Consider the following 27,677-nt stretch of genomic DNA (forward strand, 5'->3'; position numbering starts at 1 on the left):
TGTAATAGGAACCATAGCTGATGGACCAGATGAGGACACCTGACACCAAGAGAATAATTAATTGGTTGCATGGACTAATCAGACACTCTACTCTCTCTAAGAAATGTGAACAAAGCCAGAGGGGCTACAATCACATGGAGTTATGTACTCTATTAATATGCTATTCTGTGAGTGGAATTTCAGCCATGGAATAACCAGCAAGCAGGTAAAGGAAGCCATCTGGAGACAGACACAGTAGAATACACAATTCACAGAGATAGTCAGAGATACCATGTGGCCCAACAGAGATAGGGAGAAAGTATAGCTATTCTCCCTGAATGCTTCCCACCTTTCAGCTCCAATTCCCATGAGACCAGGTATAGCTTCATTTCCATGAGAAGTTCTTTTAGTAAATCCCTTTTGACATTTCCCCAGTTTAAGCTGACTTCTGCTCTTATAATGCAGAGTTTAGTTACAAGAGAACTCAAACATCTAAGGGTTCAAAGGTTCTCCTCCCTAGAATCTTGTCAACAGGTATTATTTAACACCCATGTTAGGTCTCTCCCGAGAATGGTACATGCCTTAAGAGTAGTATGTTTATTACTAAAAAGTTTAGTTTTATTCTACTCATACTGAATATCATCTGATACATAAAACATAATACTGGAAGACAACCTTCTAGGACTTATCGAAGAATTATTGAGTCAAGCAAAAATTAATCTAGCCACCAACTTCCTGTCCTACTGTCCCAATTCCTGACCTGTTTGCTTGAAAGTAATAACAAATATCATAAAACATAACAAAACAATCTATAGCAGGGGAGAAAAAGTGAGATTCACTGGTGTACTATGGTCATATCTTGTTTTTTCCACTTCCAATCACTTCTGTTCTAAGACCTCAGGGTTACCACAGAAGCCATAAAAAGATCCACAGAACTAAAAGGTCCTGGGATGAAGAAATGGGGCTACAAGGGCCTTATTAGGTAGGGGGTGCCAAAAGGAACCTCCTGCTTCTTGGAATACAAGAATAGGGCATGCTCGGACTTACCGTATTATAGATAGAATATGCAGCAAGAACATGAAATAAGGATTGTTGCCTAGAGAAATAAAAATTTACATTAAACACAATTTAAAGAGTATTTCACACTTTTAAAATTACAAACTTACAAATAATCCAGATAAGATTTATAATTGCAATAAAGAAATTCTCCTAAGTGCATATGAAAACAGTACACTCAACAGTCTAAATTTGAGACTAGACCGCTTCATTCTGACAGAAAGATTTATACCCAAAACATAAAGGACTTCAACATGTCTTACACTGTTGCCACCTTTCATTGAACTTATAAACAGAAGCCTTTGGATCAACAAAACAGAGGCAAGGCCTTCTGAAGACTCCATGACAACACCAACTAAGTGTAATTCCTAACAGGGCTGGGAAATGTCCTCCAAAAAGCTGGACATGCTCTATAGTAGCCTCCAAGAGAAGGTAGCTTGTTATGCTTTCCATAGCCAGGATGCAGGTATTGAGGTTCAAGGGTGGAAACAGGAGTAGCTCTACTCACTGTTATCCCAAATGACTGACTCTCTAGGAAGTTTTCTGCTTCCCATCCCTGCAACCTTAGGCTCTGTTGATCTAGATATCTTAGTTCCAAAAGAGCAGGTTCCACCAGGAGACATAACGTTGATTCCATAAAACTGGACTGCCACACAACCATTTTGAGTTCTTTATGCCTCAACAGACAGAGAGGGGGATTGATGCTGATTATTAAGGGGAAAAATGATTACTACGATATAATAGACATAGGAGGAATATGTCTGGAATACAGGAGAACATTGGGGCATCTCTTAGTATTACAAACCTCTGTGGTTAAAGTCAATGGGAAGCTATTGATTTTTTCCAATTCGGGCAGAACTGGCAATAATCCAGACTTTCCAGGGATGAAGGTTCTACCAGAAAAAGAACTATAACCAGCAGCAGTACTTGATGAGGGCAAATGATACATGGAATGGGTAGTGGAAGAAGGTTACTATTAATACCAGCTATGTCCATATGGGAAGTCAGAGAAATTACTGTAATGTTACAAACACTTCTTCCTCACTTTGGTATGAGTGTGTGTGTGTGTGTGTGTGTGTGTGTGTGAATGTGTGTGTGTATATATACACAGACAAAATTTTCCTTTTTAAAATTTTAAAATTTTTATTATTGGCTGTTTAAAACATTACATAGTTCTTGACATATCATATTTCATATATTTGATTCAAGTGGGTTATGAACTCCCATTTTTACCCCATATACAGATTGCAGAATCACATCGGTTACACATCCACTGTATTACATATTGCCATATTGATGTGTTCTGCTGCCTTTCCTATTCTCTACTATCCCCCTTCCCCTCCCCTCCTCTCCCATCTTCTCTCTCTACCCCATCTACTGCAATTCATTTCTCCCCCTTGTTTTTTTCCCCTTTCCCCTCACTTCCTCTTATATGTAATTTTGTATAACAATGAGGGTCTCCTTCCATTTCCATGCAATTTCCCTTCTCTCTCCCTTTCCCTCCCACCTCTCGTCCCTGTTTAATGTTAATCTTCTTCTCATGCTTTCCTCCCTGCTCTGTTCTTAGTTGTTCTCCTTATATCAAAGAAGACATTTGGCATTTGTTTTTTAGGGATTGGCTAGCTTCACTTAGCATAATCTGCTCTAGTGCCTTCCATTTCCCTGCAAATGCCATGATTTTGTCATCTTTTAGTGCAGAGTAATACTCTATTGTGTATAAATGCCACATTTTTTTTTTATCCATTCATCTATTGAAGGGCATCTAGGTTGGTTCCACAGTCTAGCTATTGTGAATTGTGCTGCTATGAACATCGATGTAGCAGTATCTCTGTAGTATGCTCTTTTTAGGTCTTTAGGGAATAGACCTAAAAGGGGAATAGATGGGTCAAATGGTGGTTCCATTCCTAGCTTTCCCAGGAATCTCCATACTGCTTTCCAAACTGGCCGCACCAATTTGCAGTCCCACCAGCAATGTACAAGTGTACCCTTTTCCCCACATCCTCACCAGCACTTATTGTTACTTGACTTCATAATGGCTGCCAATCTTACTAGAGTGAGATGGTATCTTAGGGTGGTTTTTGATTTGCATTTCTCTGACTGCTAGAGATGGTGAGCATTTTTTCATGTACTTGTTGATTGTATGTCCTCCTCTGAGAAGTGTCTGTTCAGGTCCTTGGCCCATTTGTTGATTGGGTTATTTGTTTTCTTATTGTTTAATTTTTTGAGTTCTTCATATACTCTGGATATTAGGGCTCTATCTGAAGTGTGAGGAGTAAAAATTTGTTCCCAGGATGTAGGCTCCCTATTTACCTCTTATTGTTTCTCTTGCTGAGAAAAAAAACTTTTTGGTTTGAGTAAGTCCCATTTGTTGATTCTTGTTATTAACTCTTGTGCTATGGGTGTCCTATTAAGGAATTTGGAGCCCCACCCCACAATATGTAGATCGGAGCCAACTTTTTCTTCTATCAGATGCATAGTCTCTGATTTGATATCAAGCTCTTTGATCCATTTTGAGTTAACTTTTGTGCATGGCGAGAGGAGGGGATTCAGTTTCATTTTGTTGCACGTGGACTTCCAGTTTTCCCAGTACCATTTGTTGAGGATGCTATCCTTCCTCCATTGCATGCTTTTAGCCCCTTTATCAAATATAAGATAGTTGTAACTTTGTGGATTGGTCTCTGTGTCCTCTATTCTGTACCATTGGTCCACCCACCTGTTTTGGTACCAGTACCATGCTGTTTTTGTTATTATTGCTCTGTAGTATAATTTGAAATCTGGTATCGCTATACCGCCTGATTCACCTTTTCTGCTTAGAGTTGTTTTTGCTATTCTGGGTCTTTTATTTTTCCATATGAATTTCATGATAGCTTCATCTATTTCTACAAGAAATGCCATTGGGATTTTGATTGGCATTGCATTAAACCTATAGAGAATTTTTGGTAATATTGCCATTTTGATGATGTTAGTTCTGCCTATCCATGAACAGGGTATTTTTCCATCTTCTAAGATCTTCTTCTATTTCTCTCTTTAGGGTTCTGTAGTTTTCATTGTTTAAGTTTTTCACCTCTTTTGTTAGGTTGATTCCCAAGTATTTTATTTTTTTTGAGGATATTGTGAATGGGGTGGTTGTCCTCATTTCCATTTCAGAAGATTTGTTGCTGATATATAGGAATGCCTTTGATTTATGCGTGTTGATTTGATATCCTGCCACTTTGCTGAATTCATTTATTAGCTCTAGTAGTTTCTTTGTAGACCCTTTTGGGTCTGCTAGGTATAGAATCATGTCATCCTCAAATAGTGATAATTTAAGTTCTTCTTTTTCTATTTTTATGCCTTTAATTTCTTTCGTCTAATTGCTCTGGCCAGTGTTTCGAGAACTATGTTGAACAGAAGTGGTGATAGAGGGTATCCCTGTCTTGTTTCATATTTTAGAGGGAATGCCATCAATTTTTCTCCGTTCAGAATGATGCTAGCCTGAGGCTTAGCATAGATAGCTTTTTACAATATTGAGGTATGTTCCTGTTATCCCTAGTTTTTCTAGAGTTTTGAACATAAAGGGATGCTGTACTTTGTCAAATGCTTTTTCTGCATCTATGGAGATGATCATATGGTTCTTATCTTTAAGTCTATTGATGTGGTGAATAACATTTATTGATTTCCGTATATTGAATCAGCCTTGCATCCCAGGGATGAATCCTACTTGATCATGATGCACGATCTTTTTGATATGTTTCTGTATCCGATTTGCCAGAATTTTATTGAGGATTTTTGCATCTATGTTCATTAGATATATTGATCTGTAGTTTTCTTTCTTTGAAGTGTCTTTGTCTGGTTTAGGAATCAGGGTGATGTTGGCATCATAGAATGAATTTGGAAGTTCTCTCTCTTTTGGTGTTTCCTGAAATAGCTTGAAAAGTATTGGTATTAGTTCTTCTTTAAAGGTTTTGTAAAACTCCGCTGTATCCCCATCAGGTCCTGGGCTTTTCTTGGTTGGTAGTCTTTTGATGGCTTCTTCTATTTCCTCAATTGATATTGGTCTGTTTAGGTTGTGTATATCCTCCTGACTCAATCTGGGCAGATCATATGACTTAAGAAATTTATCGATGCCTTTACTATCTTCTATTTTATTGGAGTATAAGGATTCAAAATAATTTCTAATTATCTTCTGTATTTCTGAAGTGTCTGTTGTGATATTGCCTTTTTCATCCCGTATGCTAGTAATTTGATTTCTCTCTCCTTCTCTTCATTAGCATGGCTAAGGGTCTGTCGATCTTATTTATTTTTTCAAAGAACCAACTTTTAGTTTTGTCAATTTTTCAATTGTTTCTTTTGTTTCAATTTCATTGATTTCAGCTCTGATTTTAATTATTTCTTGCTTTATACTATTTTTGCTGTTGTTTTGCTCTTCTTTTTCTAAGGTTTTGAGATGAAGTATGACATCATCTATTTGTTGTTTTTTTTCTTTTTTTAAGGAATGAACTCCAAGCAATGAATTTTCCTCTTAGAACTGCTTTCATTGTGTCCCACAGATTCCGATATGTTGTGTCTGTGTTTTCATTTATCTCTAAGAATTTTTAAATTTCCTCCTTGATGTCTTCTGTAACCATTGATCATTCAGTAACCTATTGTTCATTCTCCAAGTAATACATGATTTTTCCTTCCTTCTTTTATCGTTGATTTCCAGTTTCATTCCATTATGATCAGATAAGATGCATGGTATTATCTCTACTCTTTTATAATTTCTAAGAGTTGCTCTGTGACATATTATATGATCTATTTTTGAGAAGGATCCATGTGCTGCTGAGAAAAAAGTGTAACTGCTTGATGTTGGGTGGTATATTCTATATATGTCAATTAAGTCTAGGTTATTAATTGTATTATTGAGTTCTATAGTTTCTTTATTCAACTTTTGTTTGGAAGATCTGTCCAGTGGTGAGAGAGGTGTGTTGAAGTCTCTCATAATTATTATATGGTGGTCTATTAGACTCTTGAACTTGTGAAGAGTTTGTTTGATAAACACAGCTGCACAATTGTTTGGGGCATATGTATTTATGATTGTTATGTCTTGTTGGTGTATGGTTCCCTTGAGCAGTATGTAGTGTCCTTCTTTATCCCTTTTGATTAACTTTGGCTTGAAGTCTATTTTATTTGATATGAGTATGGACACTCCTGCTTGTTTCCGAGGTTCATATGAGTGATATGATTTTTCCCAACCTTTCACCTTCAGTCTATGTATGTCTTTCCCTATCAAAAGCGTCTCCTATAGGCAGCATATTGTTGGATCTTTTTTTTTTTTTTTTGATCCATTCTACTAGCCTGTGTCTCTTGATTGGTGAGTTTAAGCCATTAACAATTAGGGTTATTATTGAGATATGGATTATATTTCCAGCCATATTTGTTTATTTATGTTACTTAACATGGTTTGTTTTTCCTCTTTGATTATTTTTTCCCTTTACTGTACTACCTCTCACTGTTGGTTTTCATTGTTATTCTCCATTTCCTCTTCCTGTAATGTTTTGCCGAGGATGTTTTGAAGAGCTGGTTTTCTAGATGTAAATTCTCTTAACTTTTGTTTATCGTGGAAGGTTTTAATTTCATCTTTCATCCTGAAGCTTAATTTCGCTGGATACACAATTCTTGGTTGGAACCCATTTTCTTTCAGCATTTTAAATACGTTGTTCCAGGATCTTCTAGCTTTCAGAGTCCATGTTGAAAGATCAGCTGTTATCCTGATTGGTTTATCCCTAAATGTAATCTGCTTCCTTTCTCTTGTAGCTTTAAAAATTCTCTCCTTATTCTGTATGTTGGGCATCTTCATTATAATGTGTCTAGGTGCAGATCTTTTATGATTTTGCACATTCGGCGTCCTGTAGGCTTCTAGGATTTGGGATTCTGTTTCATTCTTCAAGTCTGGGAAGTTTTCTCATATTATTTCGTTGAACAGATGGCTCATTCCTTTGGTTTGGACCTCTATACCTTTCTGTATCCCAATAACTCTTAAGTTTGGTCTCTTTATGTTATCTCATATTTCTTGAATGTTCTGCTCATGGTTTCTTAACAGTCTCTCTGAATTGTCTATGTTCTTTTCAAGTTGAAATACTTTGTCTTCATTGTCTGATGTTCTATATTCTAAGTGTTCTACTCTGCTGCTAGTACTCTCATTTGAGTTTTTAATTTGGTTTATTGCTTCCTGCATTTCTAGAATTTTTGTTTGTTTGTTTTTTATAACCTCTATCTCCCTATATAGTTGATCTTTTGCTTCTTGAATTTGTTTATGTAATTCATTGTCAAAGTGATCTTTCATTGTCTGATTTTGCTGTCTAATGTCTTCCTTGAGACTCCAGATCATCTGAAGTATGTATATTCTGAATTCTTTATCTGACATTCCATCTGCTGCAGATATTACCTCTTCTAAAGTTGAGTTGACCTGCACTGCTTGTGGTCCTTTCTTTCCTTGTCTTTTCATACTGCTCACATTTCTTTCTGGTTTGTGAAACTGTTGTGTTATTGAATTTTCCCCCTATATATCCTCTTGTATACTTGCAAAGTCTCCCTTTTGTGAAGAAAGACCATGGTAACAGTTCTCAATATCAATAGTACATCATCTAAGCACATGTTTTCCTTATTACTACATTTATAGCTAGACTCTATGTCTACAAATGTTGCTTACGATGATTATCCTTTACAACTATATTTATTAGTTTCATGAAAGGCATACAATTTCTGGTAGCTTGAAGAAAACTGGATTTCAGGTGTAGGATGTTCTGTTTAGGGGGAAAGGAGTGAGGGTATGGGGTTAATCTAACTTAGTAACTTTGGAGAGCTCTAACCAATAGATGGGTAATTTATGGAAGAATATATAGATTCAAATTCCTATCTGTATTTATAAGATTACCCTACTTATGAATAGTAAAATTTAGGGGGTTGCAAATGGGATAGAGGGAGTAAGAGAGAAGAAAACAACTAACAAGGAAGAGAATAAAGAGAGCAGGAAAAAGAAAATAAGAGAAAAAAGAATAGAAATAAAAAGGGGGGAGGGAGGTGGGGCATATGCAATTCCTCTATAGTATATTATTCTGGATATTCAGTTGTTAAAGACCTTTTTCATGCACAATTTTTGGTTTCATATATGTTGAGGTTTCGAGGACGAGAGGGGGAAGGGTAGAGGAGACTGGATGAATGGATGAAAAGAGAGAGAGAAGAGAGAAAAAGAAAGAAAAAAAAATGTCTCTCAGAACTCTTGTTTTCATTTCTTCCAGTCGGTGGCGTTGTCTATTCCTAGCTTGAGTCTCTGGGTTCAGGATGGTGGTGGTAGTCTTTGTGAGAGGACTTGAGCTTCCACCTGTGGCCTCTCTTCTCTTATTCTCTGAGATGTAAACCAGGTACCTGATCCGATGCAGAACTGCGTTGGTAGCCATGCCAACTGGTTAGTGGGTTTTAAGTGTTGGTGGGATTTTCCAAGATGACTTCCATCAGTTTTTCTCATAAGGTGTTTGATGAGGTGGGGGTGTTGGGGAAACCTTATGTTTGTCAAGAGCTCGGTCAGGTGACCGCACGGGTGGGCGGCAGGGCCCCTCCTCCAGTTGGGGTGATCTGTCTACTGCACAGATGGGAGGCTGGGCTCCTCCAACTGGGGAGGTCTGTCTACCATGCAGGCGGGCTGCTGAGCCCCTTCTCCGGGTCGAGTGGTCTGCCTACTGTGCAGGTGGAAGGCGGGAGGCTGGACTCCTCCTCCAGCTGGGGTGGTCTGTCTACTGCGCAGGTGGGCCGCTGGGCTCCTTCTCTGGGTCCTGTGGTCTGCCTACCTTGCAGTCGCAGGCCCCAAATTTTATTCTTTATGATAATTACACTTATATGACAGTATTTAAGTTCAGGATAGAAAAGCAGAGGTCTGAACATGGCCCAAGGACTTGATATCCACTTATGGGAAAAGCGTTAAGAGTGTTTTCAGTTGTAAGCAGAAATGTTGTATCATGTTAGACAGAAGTATGAATTTGCTACTGTCTTATCTGGAAATTAAGAATTGCTTAAGGAGATGAGTGTCAGTAGCCAGTTGGCACAGGTGGACTGTGTTGGTTGGCTCTGTGTAGAAATCTGGCTAGGTTACTGAACACTATTATTTAAACACTCATCTAGATGTTACTGTGAAGGTATTTTGTAGATGGGGTTAAAATCCAAATTCTGTTGACTTAAACTGGGGGAAGAATATCCAATGAAATCTGAATAGACCATGTTCATTCTGGCTTCCCTGAAAAAGAAATGCCACCTAAGGACAACAGCTTCAGTTTGTGCCCAAGAGTTCTAGCTTGTCCTTTCTGATAGTTTGCTTTGTAGATTTGGACTTGGGAAGCCAGCCCTCAACAACTGGACAAGTCAATCTCTTAACATATATTTCTTACTGCGTTCTACCCTCACTGGTTGGCCTGGGTCAAATACAGAAGTCAGCAAAATTGTATCTTTCATTCATAAAATGTCATAGCAATGATACACCAGTGTGTGGTCCTAATATTTATTTCCTTAAGTTTCATTTATGCGTGAAATCAAGGTTATATTTATCACTGACACAGTTTTCAAACACATACAATCTCTCTTTTCTACAACTTTTCATAAAAGTATCTACTGTATTCCTAAGAATTCTCAAGCCACAAAATGATTCTTCACTAATTTTATAACATCTACAATGTCAAAGGTTAACATTTTTTAGTTAAGCTAGATCCTAAGTTTTATACCAAACGGACTCAAATGATTTGCAAACATTTCAATCTTGGGGATCTAAATAAAAATTATAATCTACATAAAATATCTTAATGATTTGATAAAGACTATTTATAAATGCTATTTTTTACATTTGATAATATTAAACTTTACTTACTTAACCCCATATCTGTCTCTAAACATAATATGGTCCCTGAATGTACGGTTGACATCAAGGTCTATTTGTCTGATATCCGGTGAACAACCCCGTGCTCTGTGTTTTAATTTCTGGAAAAGAAAAAGAGAAGGGGAAAAAAATGCATTTTATGAAAATCACTTGTTCAAAGTCCATGATTTATAGTAAAATGATTTTCATTTAAAAACTTCCTTTTTGTTGTTTAGGATAACAACTCCTGTGGCTTAAAAAATAAAATCAAAGCAATATAAAATGGTACACAAAAATTTTTCCTACCCTCAGTGTCCCCACTGATTCATCTCCCACTCCTTCCCTCTTCCCTCCCATTGTGTCAATATAGTTAGATTTTTAACCAGCTGGGCAACTTCCTGGAGTTGGCCTTACTAAGACTGTGTGAAAGCTCTTCTTGACTGAGCCAAACAACCTACTGATTTCATTTCTTTCCAGCACAGTATTTTTATTTTCCTTGGAGCTAAGCACTGCCTTGCTTCTTGAGCTGCTTCATTTTCTATATACTTTTAGCTCATTCAACCCCAAATTCACTATAAATGGTACAAATCCCCTTTGGTGATGTTCCATAGAACACATATGCCACTGACTTATCTTCCTGAAGGCAAATCCCAAGTGGGCTGCTTGGCCTCAGGGTTGCTGCCCAGGTCAGACCAGGAGCTTCCCTCTGTTTTGTTTTGCCCTCGTGTCTCCTGATTCCCGGCTCTCCCATTCTCACTCCCATCTTCATTTTTCTGGTCTATTCCCTTGCCGTGGAAGAACACATTCTCCAGCAGCTCCTGTGAAAGGGTGTGTAGGAACAAGAGGAAGTTTTGGAAACCCTGAATGTCTGATGAGTCTATTGTCTCAATTAACTGTTTGCTTCAAAATCCTAAGTTGGAAAATATTTTTGCTCCAAAGGTACTGTTTCATTGTCTTCTGGTCTCCCATTTTGCCAGGGGAATTCTTGTCCCTTTATATGCAAGTTCATTTTCCTCTCTGGAAGATGGTAAAGAGCTGCTCTCTCCTTGCTCTGAAGTTTCCCCTTTTTCTACTTGATTCGAATCTATTTTTATCCATAGAGTTGGGCACTTGGTGTATCTTTTCTTAGAAACCTATAAATCTCTCAGCTCAAGAAACTGTCTTCAGTAATTCTTTTGTCAATTTACTCACTCTCCCCTCCCTCCTTCCCATTTTCTCTTTCCAGAATTCTGATTATTACAATGTGGGGTCTTCTAGGCTGTTATCAAATTTTCTTGTATGTTCTCTATTATAATTTCCCATCTATTTGCCTTTAAATTTTATTCTCTGGAACTTTTCCTCAATTGGAATTTTCTATTGTTTTTCATTTCTCTTAAGTTTTTCATTTCCATTATTTTTTACACCCATAAGCTCTTTGTTGCTCTAAAATGTTCCTGTTTATAGGATCCTACACTTGTTTTATGGATTTAATATCTCCTTATTTTTCTGAAGATATTAAAAATAGTTTTCTTCTTGCTTTATCGTTTGTTTCTTACAAGTTTCTTTTTTCCATTTGCTTTCATTTGCCTTTCATGCTAGCCCCTTTCCTTAAATGAACACGCAGTACTTTGCTATCTGCTTTTATTTAAAGTGAGACACTTAAAAAAGCTGCGGGGCTTCACAAAAGTGTTTTTCACTGTAGTGATTTGGCCTGGGAGATGCACTGTGGTCTATGAAGTCAGGATCTTTGGGTTTATTTTCTTGTGCTGGCCACATTCCCCAAGGAAGGTTATTCCAACCTTGGTACCCACTTGTTACCATCTATAAGGTACATTACTTGTTATTCAACCTTGTCAGGAAGACAAGCACCTGGATGCCAAGGTTTTAGGACCTGGGTTGAAGAAAAAAACTAGACTGCTCAAAATTCAGGATATTCTATTCCTTTGCTTTCATGAGAGCAGCCCACCCCAGCAATGTCTGTGTCCCAGCTGAAAGGTCCTCTGCTCCATCCTCTCCCAATAATAAACCTCCAGTCCTGGGCCAGTGCTGGAAGGAAACCTGGAAGCTCTAACTGCTTCTGAAAAGACTGTGCAGCACCTCTGTTTAGCCTCATCTGCACTTCCAGAAATACCTACAGCCAGCAACTCCCAACCACTTTTTGAAGATCTCAGCTATGGTGCATAGTGCTCCTCTACTTTCCCACTACAGCCCAAGATTTAGTTTTCTTAGGTTTATCAAGTTTACTAAATGCCTGTCTGCACTCTGGTTTCCAAAAATTGGCAGTTGTTATTTCTTCTTCCATTTTCTTATGTCTTGTGGATTTGCCTTTAAAAAACTCTGCTGTCAATTTATTGGTATTTCAAAGGGAGGGGGAGCTAAAATATGAGTATGCTTCATTTCCCATGTTTAATCCAACAGAAAATTAAAATTTATATTAAATTGTACTTATCTATGTTTAAATATAAATAAGCATCTATATACACATGCTATATTGATCCATTTACCACATACCGACAATACAGATTTCTGCAACATAGTTTAATTTAATTAAACATAGTTTAATTCCTGACTTAAAGTAGAATAGAGGCTATCTGGGTGTGTCTCAAATAATGTGTGTGTATGGTTAAGTGCTTTTGTGTTTTGAGGTAGGAACTAGAGAAGGGCAGCGTCTATATCTTTTTAAAACATGAAGAATGGGCTGGGGGTGTGGCTCCAAGGTAGAGCACTTCTTTAGAATGATGAGGCCCTGGGCTAAGTCCTGGGCACCAGAAAACAGCAATTCAAAACTTGAAGAGTACCCACAGAATGTTCCTGAATTCTGAAGACAGAAGAAGACATTTGTAGTACTGTATGAAAATCATACAACCACTGAAATATTATTGTTATTTCTAATAAAAGCTGATGAGATAATACAAAAATTTAGTTTCAAAATAATAATTTGTTCATATTTGATCTCAATATTTTACTTCTTTTTTTTTTTTGAACCTCTATTTTATTTACATGTTGTGCTGAGAATTGAACTCAGCACCTCACACATGCCAGGCAACACTCTATACCACACTAAGCCATAACTCCAGCCCTTAATATTTTCTTTTATAAAAAAGGTAATGGGCACGCTGGGGCTGTAGCTCAGTGGCAGAGCCTTGCCTACCATGGGTGAGGCACTGGGTTTGATCCTCAGCACCATATAAAAATAAACAAACAAAACAAAGGCATTCTGGCATCGACAATTAAAAAAAAAATTTAAATAATGGGCAAGTACAGAGGTTTCAATTATAGTTATAGGCCTCTTCATAAAAGATGAGACACAGAAACAAAGGAAGAAAATGTTTGACTAGACATTATGAAAAATGCCTTAAAATAAAATTTAGTTGGAAGGGAGAAGACCCAAACACATTTATAATAACAGCTTCTCTCAAGGACAAGAAAATCCATCATAAAAAAGTCTCATGATAGAAGCAAAGCCCAGTTAAGCTGGTAAAAAATGACAGGTCAGGAAGTTATTTATGTCCTAAAAGGTTTACAAACTAATACACAGAATACAGTAAATCAAGCCTGTTTCTTACCTCCTGAAGAAAAGGAGGTTAACAGTTTTTACGTTTTCTCTGAGACTAGGTGGTTGAGATCCATGAATACTATAATAATACAAGAATAAACATTTTATCTTAAAAAAAAATGGGAGCTAATGAACCCATAAACCTATGGCAGAAGTACAGTGGGAGGTATTTAGATGAAAAATTAGTTGTATGGCCAATCAGATTGAACCGAGCCAGGCTAAGGCTCACATGAGCTTGGTACCCACTTGTTACCATCTATAAGGTACATTACTAAACACAAGAGAGATAAATACAAATGAGATACGTACAAGTAAAAAAAAAAAAAAAAAAAAAAAAAAAACAAGAGGAAAAAGAGCATTGGCTCAGGAGCCAGAACAGTCTGGATTTTAAATCCTACCTCCTTGCTAACGCTGGAGTAAAATATTAATTAAGTTCAGTTTCCTTATTTGTAAATATTGATGATAACAGTAAAACGTGTCTCTCAGTATTACTGGAAGAATTAAATATTATAGTTCATTTAGAGTACTTAGATAATATCCACACATAAAAGTACTTGAATACAGTCAGCTCTCCTCAAGGTAAAGGAGATACAGTTATTTATAAAATACAGTAATATGAAATTTCAAACTAAAACCAGTCATATCCAAATCTGAGGGAAGGGATCAAAAAGAGTGTTTGCAGTGTACCTTCAAATTCCATCCCTATATTTCTTCCCTTTTGGAAATGAACTCCTCTCAGGCTCCTATTCTATGAAGACTTCCCGAACCGTAATGTACCTTCTTTTACTCTTTCCTTTCAACCCAGGCAAATTTTTTGTTTTACTACTTTTAGAGTATTTAGCACATCAACTAATGCTAAACACTTCTATGCAATCATGTCTTCTCCAATAGAGAAGAACACTTCCTTGACACTGCACCTGTTTATGTTTGTGTGCTCTTCAGCACCTCAAAGTCTCATCCCAAGAAAGGATACACATGTCATCGAGCAAACTTAAAGGAATGAATGCTTAAAATATGCCAGGCTCCAAATAATTTCACCCATGTCAGAAAAATTTTAGTAGATTTAAGATAAAGTAGTTTTACTCCTGGTAAAGTTCCAGTTCATGGGGGGATGTGTCAAGTGCAATGTATACCACTTTTGAGAGAGTAAGAATGAGTCATCAGGAAAGAAAGACCTGGTTGTATAATGACGCTTGGGAAACCTCAAAGTAAAACTAATGTTTATGACAACAATGAAAATTATGAGCTTAAACAGCCAAGTCATTTCTGTTTATGCTATGGACAGTTTTTATTAAATTATGCCAGCCATGAGACAATTTTATTCTTTGCAAACAATGAAATAAAATATAACTGAGGGCTGGGGTTGTAGCTCAGCGGTAGAGTGCTCGCCTAGCATGTGCAAAGCCCTGGGTTCAATCCTCAGCACCACATAAAAATAAATAAAATAAAGGTATTGTGTCTAACTACAACAAAAAAATAAATATTTTAAAATATATATATATATATATGTATATATAAAACTGAAAACTAGAGTTCTATTATTAGCAGATACATTGGGTTAAAAAATGTTCCCTCAAAATTCATATCTATTCAGAACTTGTAAATGTGGCCTTATCTGGAAAACATCTGAAGACAGCAAATTAAGATGAGGTCATAATGGGTTAGAGTGAACCTTAAAACCAATAACTAGTGTCTTCTTCAGGACAGTCAGACACAGACACACAAAAGAAAGAAGGTCAGATGACAAAGGAAGCACAAATGAAGTGACACTGCTGCAAGCCAGGGAACCCTGAGGACTGCCGGCAAGGGAGTATTCTTCCCTGGAGCCTTGAGCACCTCAACTTCAGCTTTCTATCCTCCAGAACTGTGAGAGAATGGATTTCTGTAGTTTTAAGCTACTCAGATGGTGGTACTCAGTGGTAGCCTGCCCTAGGAAATGAATACAGTATGTAAACAAAGAACATGCTGCTTTTCTTAGTTAAATTTTTACTGAGCACCTATTATATGCTAGGCACACTGTAGCAAGTGCTGGGGTTACGTTTTCTGTATGTTCTCTCAAATATGTTTTATTTTGAACACTGGTTCTAAAACTATGACACTAAAAGCAAACACCTAATCAACAGCCTGAAATTTGAAACTCTAAAATCTTGAGACATAAACTCGGCTTGTGTAAACTCCAAACAGCTGAATTTTGCAAGTCTTTTATTCACATGAAATGAGTAGCTCTTTAATTAGTATTTATTACTTTTTATCTTGATGAAATTCACCTATATACATACATAAAAAAGAAAAGAAAAATACTGAAAGAGCACCAAAGTGCTTCTTATAATTTACTTTAGAGTAAGCTACATATAATTTTTTTCCATTTATTCAATTTTAATTTATATATTTAAATGCATCATATATTTATTTACATTATTTTCCAAGGAACATATTTCAAAATCTATGCATCTAAGATTCTTCAATGTAAATACCTCACTCCCTTTCAAAGGTTAATACATTAAAACTTGGGCTTAGAAAGGGTATAACTCAGATGATAAGAAGACAAATTTAATGTACTGTCTAGTTACAAAAGATTGACCACACAGTCAAAAGTTTAACTTTTTATTAATAATTAATATTCCTGGGGACAAATTCTTCTCTCAATCTTATAAAAAAATCAGACACAGGCAGTTGTTATATAAACTGAATTCTGCTGTTATTTTCTCATAAATTCTAAAAATGATACTGCAAATCTCTTTATTGATACTATAATCAGAGTTAAGTCAATTTTCCTACAAAAATGTCCCAACATTGATGGATCATTTGAAATACTGTGATCATTTATATAATTGAAAAGCAAAGCACTTGATACTCATTGACTGATATTGATCATATTTTTACTAAAGTTATTTGTTTGAAATTTGACTAAATTACAGTCAATAAAACAAATAACAGGCCTCCAAAGTCCAATGTAATATAATTTTAATATCATTTCAAGTAATGATACAAGTATCTTCTATCACCATGACAGCTTAAAAATATTATTTTACTTTTAACTTTCAAAGTAACCATTAGTTTAGGTACTTACACTATAAAGGTCTTTTGTTTCTTCTTTCATTTTAGGGATCTCCAGAAGTAGAGCCCAGACTTCACCTCGGAGCTGGAGTGGGATTCCTTTGTAAATTCTCCTATGAAACTTATTAAAAGAAAAAGAAACTAGAAGTTTCAAACGGACTAAAACTTAGAATAGTCCCTTCAATCAATCCAGGTTATGTTTGTCTTTTATTTTCAGAGTATCCATGACAATTAATTAATACATTTTAATCAGTTGATAGATTTAAATTGTCAACTCCCTTTTTTTAGACACAGAAGGAAAGAATAAACAAGAAAGCATCAAGAATGCTCAGTATATTACATTAGTATGTTCATACTATTATCAAAGTGTCCTTTAAAAGGCACAAAAGCATAGTCAATGCTCTCTGGTAAGCCAGGAACATATTACTGACATTCCCTATTACACACTTTGATCCCTTCTCCCCATTCACCTAGAAAGTGCTCCAAATAGCAAAAAGGTTGCCTTGTGCTAAATGTGTCCTCACAGTGTGCCGAGAATACTGTGTAACACCTAATCTCTTTGTTACCATCTTCTCTCCCGGGCCTCTAGAACAGATCAAACTCCTTGCCATTTACCTCATACTTCACTTAGTTCCCTCTCTTTCTTCCTCCCACCCCAACCCACCCCACACACTCCCTTTCTTCCCTCCTTTGTCTTTTCACTTATTGATATTTCTTCAGGAAAACCTTTAACATTGAACCTATCTGATTAGACAAATATAGTGAAAAATCCCCAACAAAGAAAACATGACTTTTTAATGAAATTAGACAGTACTCATCAGTATCATTAACTCTTTGGGTCCTTGAAAAGTACATGATTGCCCTAAGAATCTTAAAATTCAGTATACTTCTCCACCTTCTGGTAATGACATTTCCCCCTCAAGTCTAATTATCAAAATAACATGCAAACTTACTATGGCCATTACAATGTGGTCACTCATGCCTGATACAGTGGCTCTCATCCTAAGACTATACTTGAGACAACAGAGGAAGAACTAATTCTATGTATGAGAATTGGGAAAGATTTCCTTTAGAAAAAATGACAAAGATACATATAAATGTGCCTGAAATGGGAAATGAAGTTGGGAACAGGAGAGAAGATAATGATGAATCAAATGGTATCTTTAACATTTATAACAATAATTACTCTAACATTTTCTGGCTGTCTATTGTAAGCCCAGATTATGCTTTATTTCTAAGTAAATTTTGCCCTTATAGTATGTCTCTAAAGAAGTTAGTATTATTATCAAAACCATTTTACAAATGAGAAAACTAAGATGTAGAAGTTACTAGCTCAAAGTAAACTGTGTCATAAGAATTCAAATTCAGTAAGTCTGACTTCAGAACCCAGTCTCAACAACTAAAATACAGAACCTCTACATATTGGATTTTAACAATAACTTAATACTTAAATTTGAAAGGTACCACTTTTAAAATTCTTTTACAAATTTGTGGATTCCATATACAAAATCTTTTTTTAAAAAAAGTTGCCTGAAATTTGCCTTTCATTTCTACTATATTTGTTCATTTGCCCCCAGAATTAAGCAGTCTACTTTAGTTTTGCCAATGTTTAAAATCTACCAACTTAAAAAAAAATAAAAATAAAAAACAAAGATTCCATTAAATGACTGTTTTCAATGCCTCTTTTTTAAACTTAGTGCCCTCAAAACAATGTGTTAATCCATATCACTTTGCCTTCCAGTTAGTAAACTTTTCAACCCAGAAAGTCTGGCTCTATTTTGTGGAACTTTCAGAACTTCAAGTACATAACATGAAACAGAAGTGCACTGTGCACTGCTGATGCTCTGTAGTGCCTCCCCATTTTCTCAGCTCCCATCTCTGCCTTCCAATGGCAGCAGTCTCCCAAATCTGGACATGAAACTACTGAACCATACATAGGGCCCTACTAACTGTGTTCTATTTCCATCTGACCTTTCATTGACAAACCAAAAGGAAAGGCTAGCATAATAGGTGGAACCAGTAAGTGAGCTGCAGTCTGGATGTTGCTAACGAGTCAAGTGACCTTGGAGAATTTATTTTTAAACAATGGATCTATTTTCTGCTCAGTAAAATAAGATGTTGACTAACATGGTCTCAAAGAGACATTCAGTTATCTGACCAAAAAAGAAAGATGTGTATCTGTTGTAGGTACATTGCTGTGACAGAACTTAGACATAATGATGTCACGGCCACTTAAACCATAATGGTCTTTACTTAGCAGAAATAACTTCATTTAATAAACTATATTTTTAAAATACTGTCCACAGGGAGATAGCCTCTGTGAGAACACATAGGCAACACATCCTAAAGGAAATTTTTTAAATTAAAACTCCAAATACTCTCTACCACAGCTGTATTTTTATTTCAAAATATTTTTAGAACTTCTCTGTATTATTGCTATGAAAGTAAGGAATTTGTGGAGAGAAGACATACTTTCTTCCATTGGAAGAGATGAAAAAAAAATACATGTTACTTTTTACTTCAATGCAATAAAATAAGGTATGAATTGAAAGCAGTAATTCTTTTAGAAGGTACAATCTGCTTCACACCAAATTGGACCATATATGTCATCAAATGATGCTAACATTATAGTTATGGGAGAGTGCTTTAAAATTATACATCAAAGAAATACTTCTGTTAAAATCTCTTTTAATGGAAACTGCATTAGCCAGAGTTGCTGTCAGAATAATAGCCTAGTAGAATTGCTCATTTTTACAGAGACTTACATATTTTCATAGATATATGTATGCTAGAAGAGAACATAAGGCCATATAATTCTACAAACATTTTATTAGACTGAATGCAAGATGAAAGTGGAAGTGCAACGCATGGAAATTTATCCTGTAATTGCCAATTGAGCAATCTTTCCATGAAGACATAAGGTAAAGTAGTTGTCAACTCTGGGCTAATCTGAGAGACAGCATACTATTAAACAAGAGCATAGGTATTGTACCTAATCGTCCACTTTGAACTGATTTCTCTTAAAAATACCCTGAGTTCCAAAACCAATGCCAAAATAGACAGTTAAAATCAACAACCCAAAATGAATTCACTCTTGAGTAAAATAATAGAAGAGTCCAACTGACTTTAAAATAAGAATATTTAGGTTTCTCAAAAAGAAAAATAATATTAGCTCTGTGAGATACCTGTTCCAAAAAGATCTGCATGGTTAAATAAAGTTTCACATAATTTAAGGTCACTCTAAAAAATTCACTGCACTATACTATCAAAGACTAAGGAGTCTTTTAGCAAACGCACCTAGCTTAACTTTGGCTCTGATATACCCAACTCTAAGCAGAGAGCCCTTTTCTTATTTAATAGACAACACTTTCAGACTGCACCCTGTCAAGCACTACTAGTCTATGTGCTTATTTACTAAATTAACTTACTTAATCCTCACAACAACTATATGAGATAGGTACAATTATTATTGCCATGTTACAGATGAATACACTACAGCAGAAAATGGTTAAATACCTTCCCCAAGGTCATGAAGCTGGTAAGTGGCAGAGCTAGAGTTTGAACCAGGATGGGATGACTCCAACTCCTCTTCACCTTGAGGTTTCACTGCTTCTATGTAATACCTATTAGAACCCAGGGGACTGATGCTGTGGAATTCTTGCTGGCAAGTGCTGACATACAATAATTTAAATCTATACAAAAAGAGTGTGTGTGTATGTGTGGTGGTGGTGGGGATTATATAGAAAAAAAGTGTGAGGAAATAAAAAATCCTAACAACTCAGTTGTGTTTTTACTATAGGATTCCGGAAGATTTCTTATTTTTCCTTTAAAAAATTTTTATTGTCTAACTCTCTTTCAAAAAACTACTAACAAGGGGCTGGGGATGTGGCTCAAGCGGTAGCGCGCTTGCCTGGCACGCGCAGGATGCTGGGTTCGATCCTCAGAACCACATAAAAATAAAATAAAGATGTTGTGTCCACTGGAAACTAAAAAATAAATATTAAAAAATTCTCTCTTTCTCTCTCTTAAAAAAAAAACACCTACTATCAGTATTAACACTGCATGCTTCCTACAGCAATGTAGGAAGCAATGCTATGTGCTTCCCATTAAATCTTCATCCTTTTGAAATGAGTACTACTATCTCCATTTCACAGATGAAGAAATTGAGGCTTAGATGACAGTGGTTTGCAAAGTATGTACTATGAGGTCCAAACTATTTTCAGAATATGATTAAAACCAAACTTTCCATTTTCACTGTGTTGACTTTTGCTCTGAGGGCAGAAAAGCAAGGAAGAGAAAACCACTATACCTTGGCACAAATCAGGGCAGCAACAGTGCTGTGCTAGGAACCACTGTGTTCTTCTCTCAGTTTAAAAAAAAAAAATCAGTTTCACTTAAGGATACCCTTGATGAAGTAGTAAAAATGTGACTGAATCTTGAGTTCATGTCTTACTGACATGCCAAGTGACAAAGTGGGAAACGTATATGGCACTTGCTGCACACATCGTTACTTAAGGAAAAAGCCATTGTGAAACTGTTTATGTAACAATTTGAACCTACTTCTTTTTTTCATAGAACACCATTATTACTCGAAAAAACAAATGACTAACCATAACTATATGGTTGTTCAGATTTGATGTAGTATTTTTGCAGACATTTCCTCAAAATAAATGAGACTGTCATTTGAAGGAAAATAACTAACACTGTCTTGTTTCACTGATCACATATGACCTTTCAAGTAAAAATTAGAACTCTGAAAAACTTCTACCACCAAGAACTTGGCACCTTCCCACTATTTAAAGACTTTTCCAACAGACTGGTAGTGATATTAACAGATGTGTGTGTTTCTTTAATTGGTTTAAAATTTGGCACAAATTCACTGCAGAGCAAAAAGATTTAAGGAGAGGTTTGCTAGAAGCTTTTGGAAGAGGAGACTGCTACTGCAGCAAAGAAAATATTCTGAGGTTAGCCCTGAGCAGTGTGACATGGGGATATGAAGCAACTGCTACTGTGATTCTGACCTTAAAGGGAAGCCAACCTCAAGAGGAAGCAGACACTGCAGAAGGCAGAGAGGAGATGGAAGAAGCCAAGTCACTGGGACCATAATTGAGCTGAAATCACTCCTAAAACCCACCCAACACAGCCACTTAACTGGTGAAACCAATCTTGAGTTGGGTATTGTGTTACTTACAACATAGAGACTGCTAAGAAAAGGCATTCTATCAAGTTAAATGAAATTTTCAAAAGTGAATATGAATGCAACACTCATAATTGAAGAAAAGTTCTTATTGTGAAATCCACATTGAATACATACAGTTTCACATGGAAATAACATGATTTAAAGTTACCTTTTCAGTGTTCTTGTATTTTTCCCATCCTTTTAGCATTTTCAGCCATTTGGTAGTTCTTTCAATTTCCAGGTTCTTTTGCTAAAATAAAGTTAAAATTCATTGTGAAGTCATTGTTACTCTTTGTTGGAGTTTTTTGTTTTGTTTCTGCTTACAAATTACAAAAAAAAAATGCTACAAAAATATTGCTAAAAAATATTGTACTCTATTAGAGAGCAAATATCCTATCTTAACTTGGCCTAAGTTGTAAGTTGGATAATATCTGAGTTGTATAAGTAGTATTCTGTGGCTAAAGAGTAAAAAAGGAATGCTCCAAGACAAGAAATGAAACTGCTTATATTTTCCAACACTTTAAGGCTAATCCCATAAGGCTACTTTTTTTGAAAAAAAAAAAAAAAAGAAAATTTAAAAATATCTTTCCTGAGGCTATGAAATCACAGCTTCCAAATCTAATTCCCTTATTTCTCATTCTACCATATTCTAGCATATTAATGTTTTCAATGGCAATTGATTTTTTTTAAGGAACTGGCTATTTATTTATTTACTTACTTTTAGTGTGATTAATTTATAAATAGCACTAGGCTAGAGAAAAATTATACAAATCAGTCACAGTTGCTGCCTTATGGGGGATTCACTTCACACTAGAGGGAACAGACAAGGAAAGACACAGTGCTCTGACAGGTGCTCTGATATAGAGGCAGGGAGGGTAGCAGTAAGGTCACACAGAAGGAGCACTCAAATCCAACCAGAGGGTGTCAGAGAAAATGAGAAATACATGAATAACTGAATGACTGGGATTTTTAGGAAGTGCAATGCAGGAAAAGAATATTCTAGGCAGATGGGGAAATGTATATTTCTAAGTTGATTCAGCACCCTAGGGATTAGTCCCAAAAGGCTTAAAGAAAGGAAATATTAGGAGATGAGGCTTCCAAAGTAGGCAAGGGTCTTGTGTATGTCACATGAAATTGAAATGAGAGATGAAGTGGGGAATGGACAGGTGAGACAGAAAATGCTTGCTCCTCACTTCTTTGGTTTCCAGAAGATTTTTTTCCCCCTAAAAACTCAGGCCTGAGAGAGTAATAAGTTGTACAAATAAAAAGCAATGGAAATAGAAGAGTATGCAGGAATGGGAATAGTTGTGAGGATGCATCTTATGTTCAAAGAGCATAAGGATGCATCTTATGCTCCTTACAACCCACTAAAGTGGGTGTGGTCATCTCCATTTCATGATAAAGAAAATGAGGCACAAAGGGATTAAGGAACAGGCCTCATTAAGGTTAGAAGAGGAGTTCAGAGACAGGCATCTTGGCTTGAGGACCTGCATTCTTAGGGGCCACATCTTCCACCTCTGGTTTCTATTCTTCTCTGATGTACTGAGGCAATTGCAGCTCCTGGATAAAGACGACGACTCCTTTCTGACTGGCTTCAATCCAGCCTCAAACAAGGAGGCATTATATGTTGGCAGATGGCATAAACCCACTGCCAATATTTTTAGATCTAAAAGAACCCCAGAGAAAATCTTGAATTTAGGAAATTCTCACCAATGAGAATATTTACATTATTTTTAGCTATATTCTTAAAACTCAATTACTTTTTTTTTAAAACCCTGGTGGCACTGGGGATTGAACTGAGGGCCTTGCACATGCTAGGCAAGCATTCTACCACCAAATTATACTCCCAGTTCCACTTTTTAACTCTTTTACATTCACTTATAAATTTTTTCATAATAAAATAGTGCTTGTGAGCAAAAATAGTCTGTTAGAATTTTCATTTTTCAAAAGGTTAAGCATAGTCTTTATTATATTATTAGTGATAAAATGTTACAGATGGTTCCAGAAATATGTTTAATTTTAAAACTCAGTAGGGTACTGAAATCTAATTAATGTTTCTGCTAAATGTGACTTTAGAGATGGCCAAGCTATGAAAAACTGAGATTGGTCTAAGTTGCCATTTGGTATTTTTTTGTTCTTCTACACTTCCTCTCCTGACTTCTTCAAAGCATAATCCCTTTTCCCACCAACTGAAAAATACCTAGTAATTTAAGCCAACCCAAGAGTCTAATAACATACACTTTGCCAGATCTGCTGAGTTCTAGCAGATCTCTTACTATCTTTCATTTTTATGACTATGAATTATCAACAAATCATTTTAGGATGTAGTCATTCTTTTTTTAAAGAGACACTTTTGTATTCTAATGTTTATCATATATATATATACATATATAGATTATTTTAAATGTTATACAAGGACAAAACACTCTAATTTTTAAGAATCATTAAATATGCTTTTCTTTCCCGACATCAGGAAAGAAGGAAGGAAGGAAGGAAGGAAGGAAGGAAGGAAGGAAGGAAGGAAGGAAGGAAGGAAGGAAGGAAGGAAGGACAAAAGTTATACCTTGGAGAAGCTCCCAGGTTGTAGAACTTTAAAATTATGTATCAGTAGATCAATCAAGTTTAAATGTTAAACTCCATAATTCTGTCAGTTCAGCTATACCAGACTTAAATGCAACACAAGTCTTTCCCCTCCTACTCATGAATCTGTAATTTATGGATAAAATATACTTTTTCACCAATACACGCTGAAGCTAATTATTCTAAATAATTATTTTGAAGTGTGAAATAATTGAAAATGTGATAAATGTGAACTTAAATGCTCTAGAAAAACAGGCTAAGAAACATCAACTTACCATAGACTCATCAACAACACAGAGATGAAACTAGAATATACAGCATATCAGAACTTCCACCCAGAAGTTCAACAGATATTTTAAACTCAATATATCCAAAAAGATTTCCCCAAACATTTTGCCATTACCCTCTGTTTCCTGACATGAATTAATAATATCTCTAAGTACCATGTCAATCAAATTGGAATCTCAAAGTTGTTTTGAGTTTCCCACACCCAAATAATACTTTGCTGGTCCCACCTGTCTCCTTTCCATCCTGTCCTCTCCTCATACAAGTAATCACAGCTCTGGGAAGAATACAATGGCTCCTTACTGACATTCCTGTCTTCAGTTCAGCCTCCACAACTTTTAAACGTGTCTACTTTAAAATCTTTCAAAGGCAACTCATAATCCACAAATAAAGTTCAAACTCAACACAGTATACCTGATGGCCCTTAACAATAAGGCCTGACTAACCTTCCAGATTCACTTGGCAGCTACTGTTATGATCTGGCTATTCTAAATTATTTGTCATTCCAAAAACATGCTGCATTTTCATGCCTCTTAGACCATTTGGTATACTTCTGACTATGATGCTCTTCCTTTCCTCATCTGGCAAAATCCTATGTATTCTCTCCAGATGCAGGTCAAATGCCCAAGGTCTGGAACTTCTCCAAATATACCCATGTCTCAAGCAAGATTAACTGTTCCCTCAGCATCCATACTATAGATTAAGGACCAAGCTGGCCTAGATTCAAATCTGAGCTATGCCTATTATTTTCACTTTGGGCAAATTATTTAATTCTTCTGTACCTTAGTTGTCTCATCTACAAAATGAGAATTATTATTATTGTTGTTTCAGCACGCAATACTTCATGTTCTAGCTTCCCAAAGATCCAAATCACATTATTAATATTAAAGTATGAACTCCTTGACACAGGGACCACATCATATGTTCATCTTTTAATTTCATCACCTAAAGCAATGATTGTTAGAAAAGAAAACTTATATAGACATTTTTAAAGAAAATAAAAATTACATAAGAAAAGACAACTGAATAGAACTATGGAGTGATTGTTAGCATTCTGCAGTCCCAAGGTGGAAGGGTGGGAAGGAGAATGAATCTAAATAGATAAAAAATCAGAATGTTACTTTTGTTTGTTTGATCATTTAATATAGTCTGATTGTTATAATATAGGAATAACCAGGGTAAATTGTAAATTTCTCTATAGCATGATAGTGGAGATGGTATCCTTCCATTACTTTAGCAACACTTTTCAAAATTCTGCCCAAAGGCAGCAAAATACAAAACTGAAAATTGATTCTGTTGCTTTCATGTATAAACATCTTACTTTTCTCAATTTTCCTTTTGAAATATTTCAAACCTGCAAAAAAAAACTGGAAGAATAGCACATTGTATACTTGTATGTGCCTTACCCTAGATCTACGAATTATTAATCTTTTGCCAGATTTAATTTATTTCCATAGTTTGGGTGTTTTTTATTTATTTATTTATTTGTTTGTTTGTTTATTTATTTATTTATTTATTTTTTGGTAGCTGATCCATTAAAAAAACTCTAAATATTTCCAAGTATATATCACTTAAGAACAAAAGCACATTATATTAATCACAGTACAATTATTATACCCAAGAAAATTTAAAATTGATTCATCATTACTTCATAAAGAATCATATACCAAATACCTACATGTATTCCCCAATTTTGTAGGGTTGGGGAGGAGTACCAGGGATTGAACTTAGGGGCACCCAACCACTGAGCCACATCCCTCGTCCTATTTTGAATACTATTTAGAGACAGAGCCTCATTGAGTTGCTTAGCGCCTCTCATTTGCTGAGGCTGGCTTTGAACTCACAATCCTCCTGCCTCAACTTCCCAAGCCACTGGGATTATAGATATGTGCCATGGTATCCAGTCTTATTCAATGTTTTATAATTCATTATCATATGTTTTGAAGCTTTAATTGTCTCATATTTGGCAGACTGCCTCCTATATGATCAGAAATCTCTCCCCTTCAAAGACCTATATTACAAATTAAGACCTATATGCCAAATGTGCTCATTACTGCAATTTTTAAAACTGTATAGGAGATTGTAGCATGAGAAAATTCCACTTCCCTTCAAAATGTCAGAAAACAAATAGCCAAGGGAAAATAATGCAGAGGGCTTAATGTTGGTTGATTTTCCCCCTTTGTTAGCTCTCCACTACCCCTACTGGCAAAGAAAACAGTACACCATTGTGTACTTTACTTCCAAGGGCTGTTTTCAGAGGAAAGACTAAACTTCTGCTTTAAGTTTATGATAACCTACTGTCTTAAGTTAATCTTGCCTCCAAGTCAGAATTGGCCTCTCCTATTAAGCTAAGGAGGGTATAAGGATTAAAACTGAACTCACGATCATCCTTGTTACCTCTCATCCTTCAGTGATCTGAGACAATATTTTTAATTGTATAGGTCCATCTGAACAGCTTGCTCCTAAATCTCCTGCCACTATTCATATAGTGAAAAACTTAGACAAAAGTTAAACATACACAATCCATAGATGATTGTTAAATAGCCTTCTTTTTAAGAATAAGACACTTTAGAACTTTGCTTAAATTCAAGTGTTCATATGCTTTTATTCTACTTGAATATTAGTGTGATATTGTGACACAATGAGAAATACATTTTTGGTTTCTACTCCCCTGTTTCTGCTTCTAATATCCCTGGGATTCCCTGAGTAACAGGAGAATCTATTATTTCTAATGATGTGACTCTTAGTGGGCTCCTGGATAAATTCCACATTCTATCCCTAAAAACAGGAGAGAAGCTAGTGATTGAATGAATAATCAATCATACTTATATCATAAAACATCCATAAAAATCCCTGAACTTTGGAGAGCTTCCAGGCTGATGAACTCTTGGAGGGTTGAATACCCAAAAAGGGTATCTCTACCTTGTCCTATGCATCTTCCGTTTGGCTATTGAGTTGTTTCCTTTTAAAATAAATAAATGAGTAATAATAAGTAAACATGCTTTCATGAGTTCTGTGGGCAATTATAGCTAATGATCAAACCAGAGGAGTAGGTCATGGGGACCTCTTATTTACAGCCCATAATTCAGAAGTACAGGTGACAACCTGGGGCTTTTGATTTGTGCCTGACATCAGAAACATTCTTC

At 35.9% G+C, this 27,677-nt stretch overlaps 1 protein-coding gene across 5 annotated transcripts in view; it reads right to left on the bottom strand.

The window, feature by feature from the left end:
• The window catches only part of Usp6nl (USP6 N-terminal like), a 169,208-nt gene that overhangs the window by 31,712 nt on the left and 109,819 nt on the right, over positions 1 to 27,677 (bottom strand). For 4 of the 5 annotated variants that reach the window (XM_013356412.4, XM_021723019.3, XM_021723020.3 and 1 more), the window contains 4 exons: positions 21,836 to 21,916; positions 16,501 to 16,608; positions 9,908 to 10,017; positions 1,027 to 1,075 (listed from right to left, as the gene is read on the bottom strand). In XM_013356412.4, the coding sequence (XP_013211866.1) occupies positions 1,027 to 1,075; positions 9,908 to 10,017; positions 16,501 to 16,608; positions 21,836 to 21,916 (348 nt within the window). The remainder of the gene's footprint in view (positions 1 to 1,026; positions 1,076 to 9,907; positions 10,018 to 16,500; positions 16,609 to 21,835; positions 21,917 to 27,677) is intronic. The other variant, XM_078023218.1, reaches the window with a different exon arrangement.

The sequence above is a fragment of the Ictidomys tridecemlineatus genome, chromosome 10 (assembly GCF_052094955.1).
Source record: "Ictidomys tridecemlineatus isolate mIctTri1 chromosome 10, mIctTri1.hap1, whole genome shotgun sequence".
In the NCBI taxonomy this organism is placed as follows: Eukaryota; Metazoa; Chordata; class Mammalia; order Rodentia; family Sciuridae; genus Ictidomys; species Ictidomys tridecemlineatus.